This window comes from Sprattus sprattus (assembly GCF_963457725.1).
Source record: "Sprattus sprattus genome assembly, chromosome: 3".
NCBI classification, from domain to species: domain Eukaryota; kingdom Metazoa; phylum Chordata; class Actinopteri; order Clupeiformes; family Clupeidae; genus Sprattus; species Sprattus sprattus.
The window spans coordinates 20158340-20181634 of NC_137922.1; the positions used below are offsets into that span (position 1 = coordinate 20158340).

Genomic DNA, 23295 nt, shown 5'->3' on the forward strand with positions numbered 1-23295 from the left:
CTGTTGGATGATGTGGGGTCTACAGTGCGTTGATAGTTTGATGAATTAAACGGCTGACTGATGATTCCCAGTGTCGTCATTTGCGTTTTCGCGAAGCCAAATAGGTTATCTTTATGTTTCCAAACATTTTACTTCGGGACACATCGTTGTTTAAAGGCGTCATTGCATCCCGCGCTAATTCTACGACAATATAAATACCTTCACGGTTCAAGCAATGTCTTTTATCAATTCCAAGTCGGCTGCAGCCATCTTACGATATTTTGTGAATAGGTCTTAGTGATTTAGGAGTCCTCATGAGGAGTTTTAAGCTGTCCTAGACTTAGGTGCTACTTTTAGGGATAAAATATTTTGTGAATTGCTCTTAGTAAAAAAAATTAGGAGTCCTACATTTAAGACTGACACGCCCATTATTTTTAGGAGTTTCTCCTAAATTCGCCACTTATGAGCTACTTTTAGCCCTAAGATTCTTTGTGAATACGGCCCCTGATGTACTGTATACAAAGAGCAACCATACATCATAACTATGACAAACTGATTTAAAACCCCAATAGAGTTGCCTGACCAGTTGTGGGGTTATAGCCTACCAGTGGTTCCCAAGCTTTTCATGGCAGGCCCCCGTTTGATAACTATATAAGTACCAAGTAGGCTATAAACTCATCACCAAATAGCTCAGTTATAAGCTGTAAGAGCACAGCCATACACAATTTGACCTGTAGTTGTTAGTTCCTTTTCACCATCAACCCGCACCTTCCCTTTCTGTAACTCTGCACCTCCGCCCCCTTATTGTAATGGCTGTTAATCCCAAATGTCAGACTGAGAATAGAATAGAATAGAATAGAATAGAATATAGTTATTTGTCATTGCACAAGTGCAACGAAATTGAGGTGTCAGCTCTCAGACTTCAGTGCTATTGAAAAATTAAAAACAAAAACAATACAAATATATACAATATAACTATACAAATTTACACTATGAATACTCAGCTTAAGTAAAACAAGTTTAAAAAAAACAAAAGACATATTACACATCAAAGAGACAAATACAGGTTAGTTTGTGCATTGGTAAGTGCTATGATGGCTCTTGGATAGAAGCTGTTTCTTAGCCTGTCTGTTTTTGAGGACTGCATCTTTAACTAATACCCAAAAATGAAAACCTGAATTGTTGTTATGAAAAGATATTTATGAAATAATGAATTTGCAATTACAGGATAGATGCCAATACACTCCTCTTTGCACCTGCAACACTAGATGTGATCTGGCAAAATATCACCTGCCGCATCTTCTCTTTCTCTATCCTTTTCTGCCACTACTTCCCTGTCAAAACAAAACAGGCCTCTGACAAGGACCCTGATGCGATGCAAATAGAATCCTTCAACTGACAGAGGGCACAGGCTTTCTTGCAAGATATTTGTCACACTAGTAATATGAGGTAATCAAAGTCATGTCAAATGTCATAGTTTCTCCACAAGCACAGGATGAGTCATTTATCTGTATATTTAAGTAAAGAAATTTGTTTTGAAATCTGACATTCATGCGTGTATCAAGTATTTAAACAGAGAAGGGCCGGTGAAAATAAACATCAACTGTACATGTATGGTGTAAGTGAGGAAAAATGGGCAGTTGCAATCCCGTTTGGCAGGTGTACTGATTTTCAGGCAAGTGGTGTTACATCACACCAGTAACTTCTCGAGTGCTGTCAGTCTGCGTTACCAAACAAAGTTTACATCGCGATTTGTTCTTATTTCCATGTTGGATGGTTAAACCATTTTGTTGAAACGTCAACTGTTCCGTTGACTTTATAAAACTTTCCGAATGATTTGCCTTCGCCTACGTTTCAGAAACACGTTTAATGGGATTAGGCTACTGTGAATTTGTGGAGAGGACAAGGAAGTAGAATTTTCGGAATCCCAACAACTTCACCTGTCTAATCGTGGGAGATGAAGACTACTGGTGTCATCTACTGGATCCCAAAGAAAAATAAGGAATTCAGATAGACTACGGGTTTTACATCTGTCAAGATTTAATTTGCCTTTTTGAGTTTCCTTCGTGTGGGCTACATTGCTGCTCAAAGGTTGCTTTCCGCTTTCATTTTTTGTATAACGGCAGTGACCGATAATATACTAACAACAAGTAGCTGTGTTGCAATTAGACAATTGAAGAAACTTTGGGCCATCACTCTTCATCTGAGAGTTTCTTATGGTCACTTGAGTGGCTTCCGCTTTCACTGACCATGCTATGGACACTTGGACAATTATCAGGTAGCATAGTTGGACTCGCGTGCGCTTAACCTACCTCTTCGCTGTTCCATGCATTGAGAACATTGAGTTAAGTTTTTGCAAACTATTTTCCAAAGTAGCCCTCAGTGAGTAGACGAATCAACACATTTCCTGAGGCTGACTGAACCTCTTTAGTGACACCTGTTGCTCTTCCGTGAGCGTCAGGTAGCAGCAGCTACAGTGAGAACGTAGCCGAGTGAAACTCGTGTAATGTTTTTACCCATGTAGATTCGTAACACTTTTAAAGCATATCAGACGTTAAAGGCGACATGAAAGTGACCGTGAATTTCGGAAGAACTGGCGTGGTTGTTCCATGCAAGGATGGCTGGGTTGTTCGGGACCTTATGGAACAGGCTACCCATAGATACAGGAAGATTGTGGAACAGGTAAGTTCTGATCTATCAAACAATTCAAGTGTCAATAACACACCAGGTTGTGTTATCTTAATTGTGTACTGTGTCGTGGCTTAGTAGCACTTTCTCATTAACATTGTATATGCTATATTCTGTCAGCAATTCAAATTTAAAAGTCGCAAACACCTGCACTGGGGCGTGGCTACCGGTCTTCAAACCCCATTGTGAAAGTGGTTGTTTCTAGCTTTAGACAATTGTAGTCGGTTGGTGTGCAATACTGTCATTGCAACGTTAAGATCAGCAGCAGAAATCAAGATGAAGGGAATAGTTGTTATTACCTGAGTGGTACTGAATGGGCGCTTTGCAATCTCAGGCATCTAAAGCAACACCTAACCGTTGCCTTAGCTTCTTTTAAAGCACTAATGCTACTTTGTTTTGTTTTGAAATTCCCTGATTTTCTCAGTCCTTTAAGGACTGAGAAAGTATTGAGATCATGAAGTGAGATATGCAAGTATTGAGATCATGAAGCGGGTACTGCATACCTGCTCTTTTGTTTGTATTGTAACTATCAATCTGCAATTGATACAATTTACAATTCAGCAAAATATTTTAACAATATGAACAAAAGGAAATAAACCATCTATCAGATATACTGGTCATTTTCATTATTCTAGAGAGTCATTCTTGTGAATGGCAGGGTTATAGGGATGAAAATAATTATTTCTCTAAATGAATCATCTGCTGGCACCACAGGGAAATTAATGCCTGGACTTGTAGCATGATTCAGCCGGTAGTCATATGAATAATTATTAAATGTAGGTTTTAATTTAGACCTATAATCTGGCTGGAGACTGTCTGAAATATCTTGTTCCCTTCCACAGTATGCAAATAAGACAGAGGAATAAACCTCAATCTACTTTCTGCTCCCACAATGGAATATAAAAAGTGTCCAAGAATAGAAATATTATGCCTTTCAGTAGAAGGCATTTAACATTCCTAGCTTGTTAGTGGTATATGGCATCACCACAGTCGATCAAGCATGGTTCATCAAGCATGGTTCATTTGTGTTCAAAGCCACTTTACTCATATCAAAACACATTCACAGTGAGTCTTACTTCACTTAACTCTAAGTTTAAGTCTTCATTTAATTTCTCCCAACTTTGCCAGCCATCTTATTACACTATCTGTGCTGGTGGTGTGGTATCCCCTCACACTGTTAGACTTTCTCATGCTGACTGAGTGGATCCCCAGTATCACATCTGTGGAGCCCTGTGCCAGTGTGCCGGTGCTGACACACACCAAATACAAGCCCTCCGTGATGAATATTCTGATGTGAAAGGCTGATGGATAGTCCCATATCTCCGCTACCAGGCGGACGGCTGGTTCTGATGAGCCCGCCTTGGACTGAGCGTCAGCCTGTCAGCCCGTCGATGGCAGGCTTTGTTCCGGAGTGTTCTGTGACTGATGGACGTTATCGGCCCACGTTTGGCCCCAGCGAGGCCGCTGATGTATGAGGGGGTGCCAGCTGTTACGGACGGATGGTGCCCACTCTGCGCTGGCAGCTCTATCAGCCTCCGTCTCTCAGGGATCTTCATCTGGCTGGATAGTTTTGTCTCTGACTGGTGCGTTTCCATGGTGTTTCCATGGCGTTTGATTAATGCATGGCTCATGCCCATCTGCTTGCCATTTTGGCTATTGTTGCTCTCATGGTCCATTATTTACATAGGGGAGGACAACAGTCCCTTATCTTGACTTCCATATGTAGGCCGAAACTGTAGACGGTTGGCCTATTGTGATTTCCAATAGCTTTTAGATCAGACAATGGAGAAGGGGTTGTTGTTTGTAATTAGCAGAGGAACCATCAAATAGGATATCGGACAATGGGGAAGGTTTTGTTTGTAATTAGTAGGGGATTCATCAAATGGGGGTGTTTCTGTCAGTTCTAGTTCTAGAGATTTTTTTTTTGATGGATGACCTGTGAAAACCCATTGGCAGACATCCATGTTGCTCAAAGCAGGTTATATTCAAAGTCCAGCACTGCAACACAGTTCCCCCCAGAAATGTACTATATGTTTTTTTATGACTCTTGACAGCCTGTGGGCTAGTAATGATCTATCTCCATATAAAGGAATACACAAATGAACCAGTTGCTTTGTGGAGCAGGTGTGTTTTTATTTGATCACAGATGATCAGTTTAAAAAATGGATCAGCACAAGTTTGGAGGACAAATTGTGGCTCATTTTCCTAAAGGTGCTTTGAAGCCTCACATGTGAAGGAACAAGAAATGGGCCTCATGACTTTTAGAAACGCTCTCATTTATGCACTATGATGACACACTTCTCTGTGGACCTTCATCACTTCAGTGAAAGAGCGACACCTTTTGAAACACTTTTCCAAACACTGTGGAAGCCTCCTCGCCGATACAGTGAAGTGCTGCTAATTACCTCACGTCTTTGCCGCCGTCTGAAGTCTCAAAAGCTCCCGCTCTCTTCGTCAGGGTTCTCTCTCTCTGTCATTAATGTTTTTGTCTCCCTAATCCCTGAGCATTTCCCCGCTGAAGTGTAATGGAGTGCTTCGAGGATTATGATGTGTGTGTGTGTGTGTGTGTGTGTGTGTGTGTCTGTGGTGGAAAAGTGCCCTGAATGTAGCGTGAAGCGCTATGCTAATTGTCTGCTCTCTGCATGCATGAGTGGTGTGGTACGTCCTCTTGAGGAATGCAATCACTTTTAAAGGAGACCTAATCATCTCATTACCAAACAGATGAATGTGCCCCTGTAACCTAACTTTTGGAAGGCTGTAGAAGTAGTTATCTTAGAACTACTTCTAATCGTAGAGTTCTCTACTCTTCCCCTCCCGATATACCAAACTGTGTTATGGTAGTTTGTTGTGTTTCTGGTCTGTTCTTCTCTTCCTTTATGACAGTGTAGCATAAGTGGACACACATCCCAACGGTCTCATTAACTTAAAAATAATTTGGACCACGGCCTAAATGCAAATGTACACAACAAAAACCAGACGCAATGTTGTTCGGGAAGCCAGCCAGTTCTGTCATATTTCAGACATATTGAAGGTCCTCTTAATATTTCTGATGGCCTTTTAAGTGCAGTGGTGTATTTGTAGAAAACCAATGATTTCCTTTCTTTGCTGGTATATCAGTCTTCATTGAGTATCTCGCTGTGCCTCATGGCAGGGAAATGGTGTTATCTCCAGTTTCCCATGCTGGCCAGTGCTGGCGTGCTGGTTTAGCATCCAAAGCTCCTTTGACAGCCCAGATGGTGCTGAGCTGAATTGGCAACAAAAGAAGCTGAGATCACTTAAAGGTTGGCCCGTTGCCAGGAAAGACAAGCGTCCCATAACAGTCACCATCAGCAATAACAAGTCTCCTGCACTTTGACCTTTAAACTGTGTTCTAGGCAGCATGGGAGTTTGGGTCTGACTCAATGAAGCAGCTAGTATCACAGGCCAATTGCGTTAAAATGATCAATGAGTCATTAGAAGAATCTTTTGCACAACACACATTGTTATTAAAGTTGTGATGTCAGTTCAGCTGAAATGCTTGCTGTTGCCTTGGTAAGTATCAACAGCATAGTATCATCTTTGCATCTACATTGCCTGCTGTGCAGACCGCACCGAAGCAAATATTTCTTTTATTCGGGTCAATGTTGATTCTTAAAATAGTATTTTCAAAGAAACCAGGTGTAATATTGAAGGATTTGAACAGAGTATATTTTGAAGAGCAAGAGCTACCACGATAGCTAATGCTAAAGTATTTATTTTAATTTATTTTGTACACTACCCTGATCTGTGTGTGTGTGTGTGTGTGTGTGTGTGTGTGTGTGTGTGTGTGTGTGTGTGTGTGTGTGTGTGTGTGTGTGTTTGAGTGTGTGTGTGTGAGAGAGAGTTGGTCCTGTCGCATGTATCTGTGTATGAGCACAGTTTGTCATGCAGCCTTTTTTCCCTCCTGTGACGCAGTGCATTGTGGGATTGCTTCAGGCTGCTGTAGCATAACAGAAAACACTCTCAAACTCCCTCAAACACACTCGCTCTCTCACCATTGGCAGTTGGACTGTGCTATGTAAGCATTTTTCCAGGCCGACTGAGCAATCACAAAGTGTGGCTTGCTCTAGAGAGCGCTACTAACGACTGAAGCAGCATTTAGAAACACGATAGGCTGCAGTAGGCCTAGAAATGTACTGATTTCTAAACCTCTCACTTTGACAGAAAAAGAAGAATACGATGCATAACAAACTGCTGATTCTGTTTTATGACCTCTGTGTAACCCCCTATGCATGTGCTTGCCTTACTAAACACGTAGTGGTGAATGGAAGGTAAAGATTCCCTCACCTACTGCATGTGCTTTAACTCATGGTAACAAAGATGAGACCACAATGTCAACATGGAGTGTGATGACGCATCCCTCTCGTGACTGGAGAAGAGCGTTTTTCTCATTCCGTAATGCCACCCACAGACTCTCACCCTGTGCCTTGTGTTACAGCAGCATCCTGTATGAGTCTGAACCCGTCTTTGTCATCTGTTCCCAGACTGATCTGTTTCACTCCAAACCAGTTCTTGGTGAACACACACACACACACACAAAACACCTGCATGCATCCAAACACAAAGCTGCCCCACTTGTTTGACCTGTTTTGAAACCTGCTGGTATTTTAGCTATGCCAAGGACTTGAACTATGAGTGTTGCAGAGGGTGTGATATGGGTACACTCTTTCCCTCCATCTCCAACCATGCCACATTTCTCATTTTGTTTGCTAGTGAAGGAGAAGCCCTTTGTACAGCAAGCATTCCACTGTCTGTCCTTGATCTGCATTCCACTAGAGTTCATGTGTAGCCTGGTTACATATTCAGTAGACACTATTGGGCATTCCGCTACTACTGCTACTGTTACTGCTACTGTAACTAATACTACTACTACTAATACTAATAATAATAATAATACTACATGGATTTGAGTCTTATCAGGAAGTAAGTCTGTCTTGATCATCCAGTGAGATAAAAAGACGTGAAATTTGGAAGAGATAGAGGCGTGTGTGTGTGTGTGTGTGAGAGTGCATGAAAGTGCATGAGGAAGAGAGAGAGAGAGGGAGAGAAAGAGATGGTTAGAGACTGATAAAGAGACAAGGATATTGTGTGTGTGTGTGTGTGTGTGTGTGTGTGAGAGAGAGACTGATAAAGAGACAGAGATCAAGTTGAAGACGGGGAAGGATGAAGGTGGGAGGATATTGACGTACTGCCAGTGAGAACCATTCCAACCCCCCTGGCTGTTTGCTTTAGGGTGGTGCTGTTTGGTTAGCCCAATGCCCCTGCCATTGTAGGGCTCAGACAATGTAGTTGATTTAGCAACGGTTCCCTACATAGATATACCAAAGAAGAACAATAGGTTCTTTATTGAATTGTTCACACAAACGTATGAATTTATTCATTTCATTTAGTGCATTCATTTGTTTTTTTATTCAGTCATTTCCATGGCTACAGGCAACCAACCTCATTTCAGTTCTTTGAGTGGAATATTATTTAAATTTTCTTTTGACGTTGGGTAGCCACAGAATGCCAGCCTTGGCTTCGGATCTCAGGTGGTTTACAAAGGAAACTCACTGGTCATGCAGGTGTCCTATCAGCTCAATATTTAATGTCCATTGTCCACTGAACAAAGCTGTCCACCGACCTCATAGGTCTCTAAATCCAAACAGATTAAATGATTCAACAATGTGCTGCCTTTCACTGATGTGTAAGAGTCTCACTTCTCAACAGTTTACTCTTTAGCGATTTACTCGACATCAATTGCTGGTTGTGTAAATCACAGGCCACTCATTGTGGGCAGAAATAGGAAGTCAGTATTGTGTGCGCAGGGACTGAAGGACCACTTCTCCCTCTGCATTGTTGGCCGGGACTCTTAGCCCTTTGTAGAGCCCTGGGCCGATAAGGGGAAACTGTCTCTCTCCGTCCGACCACAAACAATGGCCGGAATGCTTTATATGGATTCCTGTGCGGATCGCAATCAAGGGGCGCGCTGGAAATCAAACGCAGTAGGAATGTGTGGAGCGGGTTTTCCTGACCCTCCAGCCGGAGCGGCCGGAGAGGAAACCCACACCCAGCCCCACCGCACCTGTGGAGCCTCAGCTCACCAGGGGTGGAAAAATCAGCCCTGCATTTTGATTTGAGTACAGTTACAGTGCAGCACTGGGGTGGCAGATCATGTTACTCTCTCCAGGTGTCATGCTGTATTACATCTGTGCTAGTCGATATCTCTATTACTTCATTCGGAAGTGTATTGTGTTGCACTTCCTTGTTTTTTACAATGACTATACAATGCTGTATTGTCAGTGTAAAGCAGTGCAACAGCTGATTGGCTTAATGATATTACACACAGATATTACATTCTGTGTCTTCTATAGAGACAGTCTGTTTTAGACAACATGTCATAATGTCTTCTCTCTTGTAAATTTGAACTGAATGTGCTACTTCATCTTTGTGTTCTTTCTTGTGGAGTGATTGTACCAATAATGTGCCAACGTAGAGTGAAGTTTAATAAAGAGTTATGTTTACCTACATGATATTGCCTAATTCTGACTTTCACTTTTATGTGTCAGGTTTAAAGTCTTGAACGGATTTGTTCTCATTTCTGCCCTGCCTTGAAAAAGCTGCTTAATTCAGTAGACAATCATGTTTTGTGAAAGCAAAAGCTGAAAATCCTTTGTGCAAGTTTGAGGAAAAGGGAAAGCTCAGACGTCTTGCGTTGTCTCTCCACAGGATGGGGAGGTGCACGTGCGGACACACCATGTAGAGTACGCGGACGGGGGGATCCTGGACCCAGATGACGTGCTGACTGACCTGGTGGAGGACCGCGACAAGGTAAGCCTTAAGACCCCGACTTTCCTTTCCTGTGTTATGAGCTTTAACGGCGCTTTCCTGTGTCTCTTCTGGTCGAGACAGAACTCACTATGCCAAGGTCGTGAGTGCAGTTCCCTGGAAGTTCAAGCCCTTTTAAAAATAACATGCAACAGTATATCCTCACTAACATACGGTATATCCTCACTGCTTTTGATGAAGGGGTCGTTTAAGCAGCGAGAGGTCGACGTGAGTCATACAGAGGGCCCCTCTCTGTGACATTTGTAGTTATGACGTAATGATTTTCGCCAATGTGTTTATTTACATGATAAGGAAGTTTGGATTCATGTAGCCTTTCTCTCTCTCTCTCTCTCTCTCTCTCTCTTTCTCTCTTTCTTTCTCTCTCTCTTCATTCAGTTGTTGAATTGTGTTGGCATGCAAAATGTCATGGCGTGGCTTGTTTACCCTTACTGGAGTTTTGATCTCTTTCCATATTCACGTGTCACAGGCTGCTGTTATCGAGCTAAAACAGGTCTTGTTTTATTAGAGGCCAAAGGAACACTTCCCTCCTCTCTCGCCCATTCAAATCCTATTTGCTCGGCTGAGAATGAGCTGTTTTTGTTCTGGGTGTTCTGTGCTTGCGTATGTTTGTGTGTGTGTGTGTGTGTGTGTGTGTGTGTGAGTGTGTAGGGAGAGAGAATGAGTGTGAGTGAGTATACACACGTCATCGGAACAGGTACTTATTTATTTTCAAATGGTTGTTTTGCATGGGCCATGGTTGTAACTGACAAGTATCATCGCTGTTACAATTGCATCATTTGCTTTTTCCATGAATGGATGCTGATAGCTCTGATAGAACTCCATCTGTTATGTTGAACAGTTCCAATGCTTCTACTGTCTACAATGATTTCCAAACCTCTGGTCTGATCAAGGCCTGTCAAGCTTCAAAAGATTTCATTCCTTCTGCCAAATCGTACTATCCACATTTAGTCCTTTAGCTATGTTGATAAACCAATCTTTGTCTTGTCTTTTTTCAATTGGCTTGTTTTGCAGGTTCTTGTTGCACGGCATGCATGTGTAGAATATACAGGTTCTCAGAAAAAGGGGGGATCTTCCTAGCCTGGATACCAGCCCAAACCCCGCCCACAAAATGTTTGGTCAGGGAGATTTGGTCTGGCTCTGGGCTAATTGGGAGAGAGTTTCATCGGTCGGATAAAACCGGACCAATCAAATTGTCAGGGCGGGCTTTATACGTTGATGGACAGATACCAACGCTTGAGTTGAATTAACCGGTAGATTTGAACTCCGACCAAGATGGCCGCGTCTCGGGTGCTTAGTGGGGAATATTTTATGTGAATTAAGCTATCTACACGACTTTTTAATGTCTACATTGACTCGGTTAGTTGTGCATGTGCAACACGAATGTTGCAGAGTATTGTTTGTCTTAACTAAAGCTCTCTAGACCATTATTGTTAGATCATTGCTAACGCGTACACAAAAAACCCATTGAAACAAACTGTAGCTTGTAGCCTTAATGCTAATTAATTAACGTGAGCAGGCATATCTCAACAGACATTGACAGCGCATTCATTTTGAAAGAGGAACAGAGAAACACGATCAAGGCATTTGTCGATTGAAAAGATGTTTTTGCCGTCCTTCCTACGGGATCAGGTAAAAGTTTAATCTATCAGATGGTAATAGGCTACTACCCCGCAAACAGGGAACGTCCCCAGGACGTTAACAGGACATTCGCAAGGTCCCCAATCGTCCCCAATTGGTCCCCGGCACAACGTTCGCTAAAGGACGTTACCAGAACGTTTTTGACGTTCGTAGCAAGTCTACGTTTGGTCCTTCTGTGACGTTCGCATGAGTCTTAAATCGGACTTTTAGGAAACATTATAATTTGGTCTCTCAGCACACGTCCCCAGGACGTCGTTCAAAAACGTCCCTGTTACCTTATCCTGCAGGTCCTCTGCGTGACGTTCGCATGAGCCTTAAAACGTACTATTAGGGAACGTTCTTATTTGGTCTCTCAGCATACGTCCCCAGGACATCCTTTAAAAACTTCCCTGTTACTTTATCCTGCAGGTCCTCTGCGTGACGTTCGCATGAGCCTTAAAACGGACTATTAGGGAACGTTCTTATTTGGTCTCTCAGCATACGTCCCCAGGACATCCTTTAAAAACGTCCCTGTTACTTTATCCTGCAGGTCCTCTGCGTGACGTTCGCATGAGCCTTAAAACGGACTATTAGGGAACGTTCTTATTTGGTCTCTCAGCATACGTCCCCAGGACATCCTTTAAAAACGTCCCTGTTACTTTATCCTGCAGGTCCTCTGCGTGACGTTCGCATGAGCCTTAAAACGGACTATTAGGGAACGTTCTTATTTGGTCTCTCAGCATACGTCCCCAGGACATCCTTTAAAAACGTCCCCGTTACCTTTACCTGCAGGTCCTCTGCGTGACGTTCGCATGAGCCTTAAAACGGACTATTAGGGAACGTTCTTATTTGGTCTCTCAGCATACGTCCCCAGGACATCCTTTAAAAACGTCCCCGTAACCTTTACCTGTGGTCCTCTGCGGGACGTTCGCATTCGGTCCTTCCAAAACGTCCCCTTGACGTCCTCTGATGGTCCTCTCTGAACCAGAGGTTCCGCTAGAGAAAAATGTTTTTCATTTGCGAGACATTTTAATGATAAGCCGGCCAAATATCTATTTCTGCTTCTAAATTAGCCTATTGAAGAAAACTGACGGCCTGCATAGCTTAAATAATAACATAATCAGGTAGTTTAGAATGCAACATGTTTATTTTCCTAAGTTTACAATGGGAAACAAAAACATTAATGTCTGATGCGCGTCAATAAGTGGCCTTTAATTGCAACCTGCTGTGGCGTTAAAATGAGCGCCGCAACATGGTCATTGCTCTGTTCAATGAGAGCAGAGATTCTAAAATTATTCGACCCTCTTGTGAATCCTTTGCGTACCGTTTTCACAGTGCTAACAGAACATTTTACTGTGACTATCAATATCCTCGCACCTTAGAACTTGTCACTCCATAACGACATAAACGCCCGACATTTCGGACTTTTCTCTGGTGAAGCTGTTCGAACATCTAGGGCTTCAGGTATTCAGTTTTTGGAAAGTTCAATTTCTACATGAACTAGTTCAGTTCATTGTTCATAATTCAAAAATTTTAACTAAGTTCATAGCTCCAATTTTCAATATGCTGCGAGTGCGAGCTCTGGCGGCTCCGGCGCGCTCACGTACGGGCATAGACAGTATAATGCAACATATGCGTGTTGTTAAATAACTTTCTAACGGCAGATTAGCCTGTTCCTTTAAAACATAATAAGGGCAGTGCACGTTTGCTTTATAGGCCTAAATATTTGGATTGTTGTCAAATCCAGATAGTGTTTGCGAGACGGGATGTTTAAGAAATTCCAACCAGACAATTTGACCGGTGAGCTTTCTGATGCAGCATCTTTGAAGGCCTGTGGAAAGCTCAATGTTAACGCTAGACTTGATAGACCTTCCTATGTAGGCTATGCATTGTATTGGAATCATGCAGACATTAAATTTATAGCACAGATCAGTAGAGAAGCATTCCTATTTATTTTATTTCATCATTCTTAGTTTGGCTAGTTATTCTGCCTCCCTGCCCGCACGTCCGTGCCATGGATGTTAATTAAAAAAGGAATCATTACGGAAAACCCTCAATTAGGGATGCAAATTATCGATTAATTCATTAATCATTAGTTGATAATCTTATCGATCGACTTTCGATTAATTGATAAGCGGCGTTTTTCACCTGAGTTTCAGTGCTTCAATAGGGCCTTTACAAATATCAGCTAAATAGTTGAGTTATTATATTACATTACATTATGATAATTCTATTCTATTATACATTCCTCAAGTAATTATGCATTAGGAAAAGAAAGCAGAAAAGTTTTTTTTATGGTATAACAAAATACATTCTTTAATTTAAAACAAAGAAATAAATTATGGACTGGCTCAGTTCTTGCATTTGAAACAGACATAAAAAAAAAGAATAGAAGAAATTAAATAGAGAGCCAAACAGAATATTATTGAGCCTATCTTGTAACTGTATATGTAATCTTGTATCTAACTTGTGGATAGATTATGAAGAAACTGCATCTAGGCTATTACAAGCTAAATAGCCAACTCTCTGAAGTTTAACTCGCGCTCACGTTAGTGAGGGATAGAGTAGTTACATTCTTAATGGCAAGCCATCAGGCAAAGGTAAGCTAGCCCGCTAACGAGCTAGGTATCTAATATCATTAAGCCTGAGTGAGCTAGTCCGCTATCAAGCTAAATAGCCAACTCAACTCTTACTTACTTACTAACTCTCATGAGCCAAACTCGCGGGCACACGTTAGCGCGGGAGTAGACAGAGATATTCATATTCATAGCAAGGTGAGCTAGCCCGCTAACGAGCTAGGTAGCTAACTCTATGAAGTCTAGGTGAGCTAGCCCGCTAACGAACTAATAGCTAACCTGAGTTTTAAGACTACAGCCTGAACTCGCGGCAGTAACCAGGTGAACTGGTGGTGCCATGCAGGACAGCAGCATGCACAGTGTTCAAATTATAACTGAGTGAGCTAGTGGAACTATTGTATTTCAATACCGCATTACACAGAGAACATTTGACTTCTTTGCCTGAATTAACAATGTTGAAGTGGTACCACACCGCACTTCTTTTCGCTCGCTTCATTTTGTTTTCAACCGGTCTCTCGCGCTAGCGCCCTCTAGCGATTAATCGTGATTAATACATTTTGATCAAGCAACCTCTTAATCGACAATTAATCTAAAGTCGATTAATCATTTGCATCCCTACCCTCAATGCGTAGTGACTGAGATCGCTACAATATGCTTTTTCTCAAACCCAACAAAATAAGAATCAGACAATGGTAGTGAAGTGGTAGCGAAGTGGTTTAGTAATAGGAAGGTTTACGGTTCAATTCCCATGCCTCGCAATCAAGTTTGAAAGCGCGTTTGTGTCTCTGTGTGTGTCTATGTATATCATATGAAATGTGCTATATAAATAAACTTGAACTTGTGTGTGTGTGAGCCATGTAAGCGAAATGACGGCTCCGCGATCTATTATTATTTTATTCTTTTCATTTAGCTCAGCAAAAACACTGTGCCTGCTACGTCCGCGGTGCGTCCTTGAATAACGTCCCCAGGACGTCTAAAACAAGGTTTCCAGAAGTCACCACAATGCCCTCAGGATGTTCTTGCAACTTCCTGCAGAACGTCCCCAGGACCTATAGAAACACGTTTTCCAGACGTCACCGCAATGTCCTAGGGACGTTCTTGCCACGTCTTGCAGAACGTCCCCAGGACCTATAGAAAACGTTTCCCAATTGTCACCGCAACGTCCTCGGGATGGTCTTGGAACGTCGTGCAAAACGTCCTAAAGTTGTCAAGGGAACCATACACATTTACGTTTTTAGAACGTTCAGAGAGACCATTACAGGACGTCGAGGGGACGTCATTTTGCTTACAGGGTACGTTGCTCTGATTGATTCTAGGTATCCAATTCAGCGAATAGGCATTTTCTTTCCTGGTTCGTTGAAACACACCCCATAATCACAGCCCAATGGTTCGGTATCAGACTCATATTCTGAATAGAATCATGAGTATTACATCGTCAGGCTAGGATCTTCCTATACACTTGAGAAGCACGTTCTCTTGCAATCATTCTGGATCTCTAACACACCCTCACACACACACACACACACACACACACACAAACACAGATTGCCAGTGCATCTGAAGGTTTGCATATGTCGGTGTTAGACTGAGCACAGTGCTTTGAGTCAAACTGGATCTGTCCCACTTTCTTTGTAGGCCACTTATTCTCAGCCCCTCTCTTTTGATATAATGAATTCTTATGATGTGCTAATAGATTGCATTGCATACATATTCATAACTGCGGGAGCATAAAAAGTGATAAATTACCAACACTTAGTCAGCAAGAGCAGCATAAAAAAATGTTAATGTAATATTCATACGCTGCTGTGCAGTGCAATTAGAGTTGATGTTTAAATTTGACAAACTTATTTGTCTCTCCTCACACCAAGATGGAATTGTATACTAGAATTGTAATGTGAATGTGTGCCTTGTGTTTATGTGCATTGTTTTTCATTCTTCTTTGTTGTTTCACAATCATGTCTGCAGTTGAAGCGTATTTATGCTTTGTCCCCCTCTAGAGTCAGACTTTGGTACTAGCATATGTGCTTGGCCGTGTGTGTGTGTGTGTGGATGTGTGTGACTGTGTCTGTGACTGTCTGTGACTGTGCCTGTGTCTGTGTCTGTGTGTCTGTCGGTCTGTCGAGTGTGTATCTCTGTGTGAGTGTATTCTAATTTGCAGTTTAATAGTGCTGTCCGGTAAAGGTCATGGTCAGTCATGGCACCAAACTAGTCTTGGCATGGTCTTTGACCTGTAGCCTTTTTAAAGAATGGCACAAGCAACAGTTACAGACCCTTTTAAAACTAACCAACTTGGCTAACAGATGCAAAACTACATTTTTAGTGAACTCTTTAGCATTCATTTATTTAATCAAATCCATTGAAGCTCTTTTGCGTGGCTATAAGAGGGCTCCATCACCACTCATGTTGGTTTTCTTCTCTCCTCTTTTCCCCCCTGCGGATGGAAATCACAAGCCTTAATCAAATCATCTCCTCTCTATCCTTCTGTGTAATCTGGGAAGGCTTTCTCCGCGGCCCGTCCCCGCTGTTAGCATTGCATGCTAATCAGGGCTAATGCACCACACGCAGGAGAGAGGAGAGATGAGGGTCCAGTGAGACCTTCTTGTTGCTGTTTGCCCCCCCTTCCGCCTCCAACCCCCTTGAGCTTGATAAGGGGCGAGGTTACCATGGTGATGAGATCAGATTACTGCTCCTGCCCCAGGTCAGGGCCCATTGACCAGCCCCCCCCCCCCCCCCCCCCCCCCCCTCCTTGCCCCTCACGCTTTTCCTAAAGAAGGAGTGAAGGTGATTGGCTGTCCCCACGGAGCCAGCTCATGCATATTCAACCGGGTGAGGGGGCGGGGGGGGGTGATGAATGAGACTGATGCAGGGAGTAGTCGTATCTGTTGCCCCCAACGTCCCGCAAAGAGGGTGGAGGGTGGGGCTGCCTGCCGCTAAATCACCTCGAGAGGCCGAGCAAGGGCCTCCAGCTTAGTCAATTAAGCACTTCATCTATTCTTCTTTCTCGCTTCCTCCCGTCTCCCTCTCCCTCTCCCCCTGCAGCTGCTAGGGTTTCTGCACATGGGCTGCTCAAAGACAGCCCACATGTGCTCAGACAGCAGGGGATTGGCATGTATACAGAAAGAGAGGTGTGTGTGTGTGTGTGTGTGTGTGTGTGTGTGTGTGTGTGTGTGTGTGTGTGTGTGTGTGTGTGTGTGTGTGTGTGTGTGTGTGTGTGTGTGTGTGTGGAGAGGGTAATGAGTGTTGTTTTAAAGCACGGGATCGAATGAGTATATAGACAGATCTCAGAGACCAAAGGCAGTGCACTGTGTGCCCAGTGTTTGTTCTGTTTGCCTTGGGGGATTAGGAGTCTTGCCCAGATGGAGGCCTAACGCGCCCTGGCCCTCCTGCTGCCTGGCCGCCTTGCTCAAGTGTGGGTCGTGGTCAGGGAGTGTGGAGTGTGTTTGTTTTGTGTCTAGTGTGGTGTTGTGTGGTGTCTAGTGTGGTGTTGTGTGGGATAACACACAGTACCTGAGTTGACTAGCATTGTTTTGTACTGAGCCCGGTCTGTCACAGCTTCAAGGGCTGCATATACAGACCCTGCTAACAACAGCTATGATTATATACATTACTGTATGCTGTAACCTATACTTTAACAGCCTCCACAGTAAGTGTGCGCGTGTGTGGACAGTATACCATTACACATAATGAAAATGTCAAGCTAATGTAATGCACTAGACTGCATGGAGCTGGCTTTCTTTTGTTTCAAATACACCCACACCTCTTGAGCACAGCCATAGGCTCTCTCTCTCTCTGTCTTTCTCTCTTTCTCTTTCTCTCTCTCTCTCTTCTACTCACACACATGCATTCTCTCTTACTCTCCCCTCCCCCTTCGCTCTCTCCATCTTTCCTCCTCTTTCTCCTACACATATTCATACTCTCTTACTCTCCCCCTCCCCTCTTTCTCGCTCTCTAGCCGGCTGTCTATAATCAGGCTGTATCTTTGATGAAACGCTGATGATGCTGAAGTGCTTGAGCCACTCTGAGCTCCACAGGCGGGAGAAGGCCACAGCCTGTGAGGACTGATGAACAACCCCCCCCCCCCCCCCCCCCCCCCACACACACACACACCTCCCCCTCCCCTCCTGCACCCTGATACTAACCACTTAATAGCTGGAGCAGAGAGACCCACTCTCCTTGTCCCCTGAGCTCTATCTGCCTCCACCAGACCTGCATTTACCTGAACAGGTCTGCCATTCATGTGGGCTTCACTGTCATCAGCCATGACAAGCTCCCAGCCATTACCCCCCCCCCCTCTCTCCATGTGAACCTGCCATCATGCAAAGGAGCTCGGGTGTGTGCGTGGGTCTTTTCAGCCTCTTCTACCGAAAGGTCCATTTAGCCTCTAAATGCCACATTAGCTACATTATGGTGCTGGCGCCAGAGTTGCTTAATGGAGAGGTTTTATAGCTGTTGTTGGTGTGTAATTACCATCAAAGATGTCAGACCCCGGGGAAGTGATTTTGACGTCTTGCATAATGCATCGTGTGTCTGTGAGATTGCCCCGTGAACTGTGCTGCTTCCGCTGGACTTCAGATGGCTTACCTGGTCATGGACCTGGAAAGAGAATGTCTGTTGGGGAAGAGAATGTCTGTTGGAAGGTTTGAACATTATGGTCTGGTCCATGATGACTTCGGAGCTAAGGGGAATTGTAGCGATGTACTCTGTATAGCCCATTTAACAGTTATATCCAAGAACATAAAATGCAGGAGGTCACTATGGTCACTGGTCGCAAAGCACATGGAACCATTAATAGAAATAGAAACGAAGTGATCTTGTTTAGTCGTGTACATTTGGACACTAAATGCACCTTGTGGAGGCAAACATTTGCACACATGAATAGAGAATGGAAAACGGCAGCAATAGCATGTGTGCGTTTCTTTCATAACCTTGTTTGATTTAAGCCATTCAGTTCTGAGGCCGTCCTTTGTCATTATACTTTGATCATAATGGGTAACTTTTGCCCCATGTCATTTATACCATGAGTGGCCGAAGGCTTTATTGCAATTGTAAATCAGTTTCACGTTTCAATTACAGCTTACAATTATCACAGTGTTTGGAGCCAAGCGTAAACGGGCATGTAGTTCCAGGAAGCTAACATGTAATCAGGTCTGGCCATAAATCTTATTTCTGGATTTATTTTGGATCTAAGGCTCACAAAGAATGCTTGACGTCATGCTGTACTTTTTGATGGTCTCCATGACAGCAGGTTGTTGGCCACTTGCTTGGCATGTATGTGTTCCTTCCATAGAGATTGAACAAGACCAGCTATTTCTAAGGGCTGCTTGTGAAGGGGGTACCAAATGAGGTTTGTTTGAAGCCAGACAGGTTCTTAGAAAGTCTGAGGTATAATCATACTCTTCAAAGAACCTGAGACCATAATGAGTGCAACAGAGGTGCCATAGGTCCCATGTCTAGCGTCTATTTGGGTTCCTGTGTAGTATCCATTGTTTTCAAAAGCCCTGTTGCCATTTTTGGATGTGCCACCATGTTAGAATCTAACCAGTTTGATTGGCCAGAGTGCCTGAAATGTGGCTGGAAAAAGTCTTTTATCTGACATTGATGATTGTTTGTTTTTTCAGTTGAAAGTTGGACCAAACCTCAACTCAAATTACCGTGCCACTCCTAGCACCCTAGCAGGAAGTTTTCGTTGTCATCTATACTAAGCCACAGCAAGCGGGAGAAAATCTTCCCCGTCTGCCTCCACTACTGCTCGTTAGTGTGATTGCTTGTCTTGGCAGTGTCAGTGTTCCTGTTCCTGACCTCAGTGTTCTGTCCCTGTGACTGGCCAGGGCAATCCATGGAGAAGCCGACTCCAGAACAGAACTAATCTGCTGGATTCAGAGTAGCTGCTATCTGTCTTTGCCAGGACATTCAATCCAGAGTGTGTGTGGGATAACAATGTGTAAAATTCAACCGTTGTTTGTTGACCAGACTAGCAAAGAAAAACAAAATAGTGATCCTACAGGCCTTAAAGGTTGAAGCTAACTTTTCCCATTTCTTGCACCCAAGCTCTTGTGAATTTTGAGGTTCATATTCTCTTTCTCTCGCTTCCTTTCTATACTTTTTGCATGTATGTAACTGATGACGGCGCTGAATAACCACTGATTGCAATAACGGAAGAATCTCAAGAGCAGAGGCACACTGATTAACCAATGTTAGCGCCTTTCAGCTAATGCAGCGCTATATTGGGTTCGGTTCCCTGCGCAGAAGTTGCCAGATTTGATTGGTAATGATACGTCTGATTGGGCCTATTCTGCGGATGTGTCAGTCATGAATAGCTCACAATGGGAATCTATTTTAAAATGCCGTCATTTTAAAACTTCTTACAGGCCTATTTTTATGCAGCACCAGATGGGAACTTGTGGGGAAAGATTTAACACAGCTTCAGTGATTAGCCAGAGTTTTCTGCTGAGCCTTGTGTTCTTAAAAGGAGGTGCATCATTAGTGAAGTCATATTTTGGATTTAGTAAACTTTAATTCTTAAAAAAACTAATGACCAACAATATTTAATCCCTTTGTCAGACTCACAAGAGGAGCCATTTTCTACATCACTGGATGAAGTCATAGTCACTCTAGTCATGTCAGAACCCAGGCCTGCCGTGTTTCTCATTTCCGTTTTATTGAAGTCAGTGTGGTCTTTAAAAGCTTATATACTGACAGATTGGCTAAACATATGCTCAGTTTAGTAATTGTGAGCTTCTTGGTTGGCCAAGTACGGGGAATCTGGCGAGTTTAACGCCACTTTAGCTGGGTTGTTTTTATTTGTTATTTTTTAAATTAATAAACATAACTTAATGCCTCGTGATTTTTTTCTGTATTTGGTAGTATAATTAATTTAAATCATCATGAAAAGTGTTTTTTTTTTGTTTCAGCCTGGAGACATTGCGATACTGTTATCGTTGTTACTGTTAACATTGCGATAAGTTACACTGAGCTTTCTTTGCTGATAAATGCTAGCTGCCCTCCAACTGGAATTTTCTACACACTAATTACCAAGCTTTATCAATCTATCATTTTGTTGTGGTGGATTCCAGTGAAGTTTGGCTGAATTCTTGCATTTCCTAGAGACTTTACTTACTTTGCCAGCCTTGTGTTTCCAGGATGCATTCACCATGGATCTTGTCGTAGCATTTTAACAGGACCAATTACAGGACTATCCCTTTAATCTGGTCTGTAGATCGCCATCACAAAAGGGTCTCTGACCGACATGTTGGCGGCAGTTTGTTTGCCTTTCTGCCCGATGTGTGTTGCCTGCTGTGTTCTGCCCAGCTCGCCTGCAGTCTAGCATTACTATTCCCAGCATTCATTGCTAAGTTTAAAACGGCTCCAAACTTAAGTCATGATACGTCCATATTCACTGTGACATTTTTTTCTGTTTGTGAATTGTATTTATTGTTTTTGTTGTATGGGGTGCCCTGAAGGGCCCGACATGTGGTGTCTGGAAAAGCACTTTTAAACTTAATATATTTTAAATGTAAATGTATTAGTGAAATGTATTATTCCTATTTTTAATAATAATAATAATGATAATAATAAGTATTTATTATTATTATTATTATTATTACTACTATATTAAATCATTGTAAATTCGCCATGGCTGAAGGCTTTAACAGTTGGAATCTCACCCACCTCTGGCTTTCTTTCACTGGACTCCACACTCCACATTTCCATTATTCTTTTCCTTCCCCCTTTTTCTTTCCCCCTCATTCCGTGTTGATTACCCAAAACAGCGGGACGCTGTGTCTACACCCGAGAACAAGCGCCTGATGCGAACGGGACGTTAGTCTCCGCACGACCGCTCTCAAGCCGAGGCTCTCCCCGCAGCGGGCAGGGAGGCTCTTGTAATCAGATAATCAGCGCTGGTCATTATTCCCCACTTCTAAATGCCAACCATTTCCTCCCTTCGCGCAGCACGTCGGCTTGTTCCTGTAATTGTTCGCCATTCATGCAAGGCTTTGAACCTCGGGTTGAGACATCATCATTTCAACTATTTTGTGCCTAATACAAGTGAAAGCCAATGTTATTAAAGACCCCCAGCTGTGGAGTGGCCTCTGATGGGCCACACACACTTTTTGTGCAGACCTGGAACATGAGGCAGGAGTTCAGTCGAGCTAAGTTTTCTTTTTCACAAGGTTTTCTTTTTCGCAAAGTTTTCATGATTTCGTCTAGGTTTCTCTAGGTTTGTCTCTTTCTTTTGATTGCGTTTCGAACTTAGGATTTTGTCCTTTCTACTGACGTTTGAAATAGGGATTCTGTTCAGTCGACTGCAGTTTGAACTACTGATTCTTTCTTACCAGAGGTTGCCTCAGGCCGAATCTTGCCTGTTGTTTTATGTGTTTTTTTTTGTGGTTGTGAATGTTTATTCCCTCTCTGTGCTCTTCCCCCTGTGTACTGTGAGATTTCCTCAGAGCACCACCCGGTTATGGGTCCTCACTCTTCCAAGTTCAGCAACGTGGCAAGGGAGCAAAAGATGGATTTGCCGGCATAGCTGTTTTTATAGCGTGCCCTTTTGTTTGATGGGTTCCTCGTCGCTGTTTTCTCATAAAGTCAGACAGCAACATTCATCCATCTTCCCCTCCATCCTCACCGGTGACTGCAGCGCCTACTCTCTCTATCTCTCTCTCTCTCTCTCTCTCTCTCTGTCTCTCTTTGTCTCTCTCCCACCCCCCTCCCTCTTTCCCTTTTTCCATCAACACACTCTCGCTCCACCGTGCTTTATGAGTTCTCCTCCCAGATGAGACCAGAAATGCAGCGCAAAGTTATTTTTATATTATTTTTTTATTTTTATATATATATTTTTTGAAGGTGCTGGTGGTGGTGAAGGGGATGGAGGTGATGGAGGTGAAATGAGGGTTTATTTAAACATGGTTGCAGCGCTCCATCCTCCACTCATGACACTTGATGTATGGAGCTGTGTTCAGGGCTTTGCTTTATGTTGTTGTTTTTAATACTCCCTCTCTCTTCTTTTGGAATGTCATTGTAAGGTGCTGTCTGTTGGTGTGCTTTATAGATCGGTTTGTTGCCAAAGATTACGGTCATTCACAGTTCACCGAGTCTAGGCGAGGTTAAATTCTTTGTTAGACAGTTAGCCTGTGGATATATTTACCTCATCTGAACCCTTACTGGAAGAAGCGCATCCTCTTTTGCAATTTAAAAGGACAATGGTGAGAGTTGTCAGGTTACATTTCTCTTGCATTCAGTGTCAACACCATTAATGTCTTTAGATTAGACTGAATGACTTGCAACTGATTCTCTACACACTGCGAATGTGTGGCCTTCATAGGCCGCCAATGCGCTTCCTAACTGTTATAAAGCAACAGGCAGGTGACATGAAAAGAGAATCCTCATCTCATGGACACAACCACCCATCGAGACCTAACCATCTGTTCATCCAGCGTCTGTGACCAAAAAAAAGCCCAGAGCCCCCTAAGAAGGGCTCTGTGTAAGAGCACAGTGATTTTAAAAGGTTACTCAATTTAATATTTTTCTCCCTCTTCCGTCATACTGAGTTTAAGTATGGGAGGATTCTTTTTCGAAGCCCCCCTTCTGA

General features: G+C 43.0%; 1 protein-coding gene across 1 annotated transcript in view; it reads left to right on the forward strand.

The window, feature by feature from the left end:
• Window positions 1–2544: 2544 nt before the first annotated feature.
• The window catches only part of pard3ba (par-3 family cell polarity regulator beta a), a gene marked incomplete at both ends in the record, with an annotated part of 148337 nt that continues 127586 nt past the window's right edge, over window positions 2545–23295 (forward strand). Inside the window, 2 exons of the mRNA XM_080834162.1 lie at window positions 2545–2661; window positions 9394–9495. Coding sequence (XP_080690288.1) covers window positions 2545–2661; window positions 9394–9495 — 219 coding nt within the window. The remainder of the gene's footprint in view (window positions 2662–9393; window positions 9496–23295) is intronic.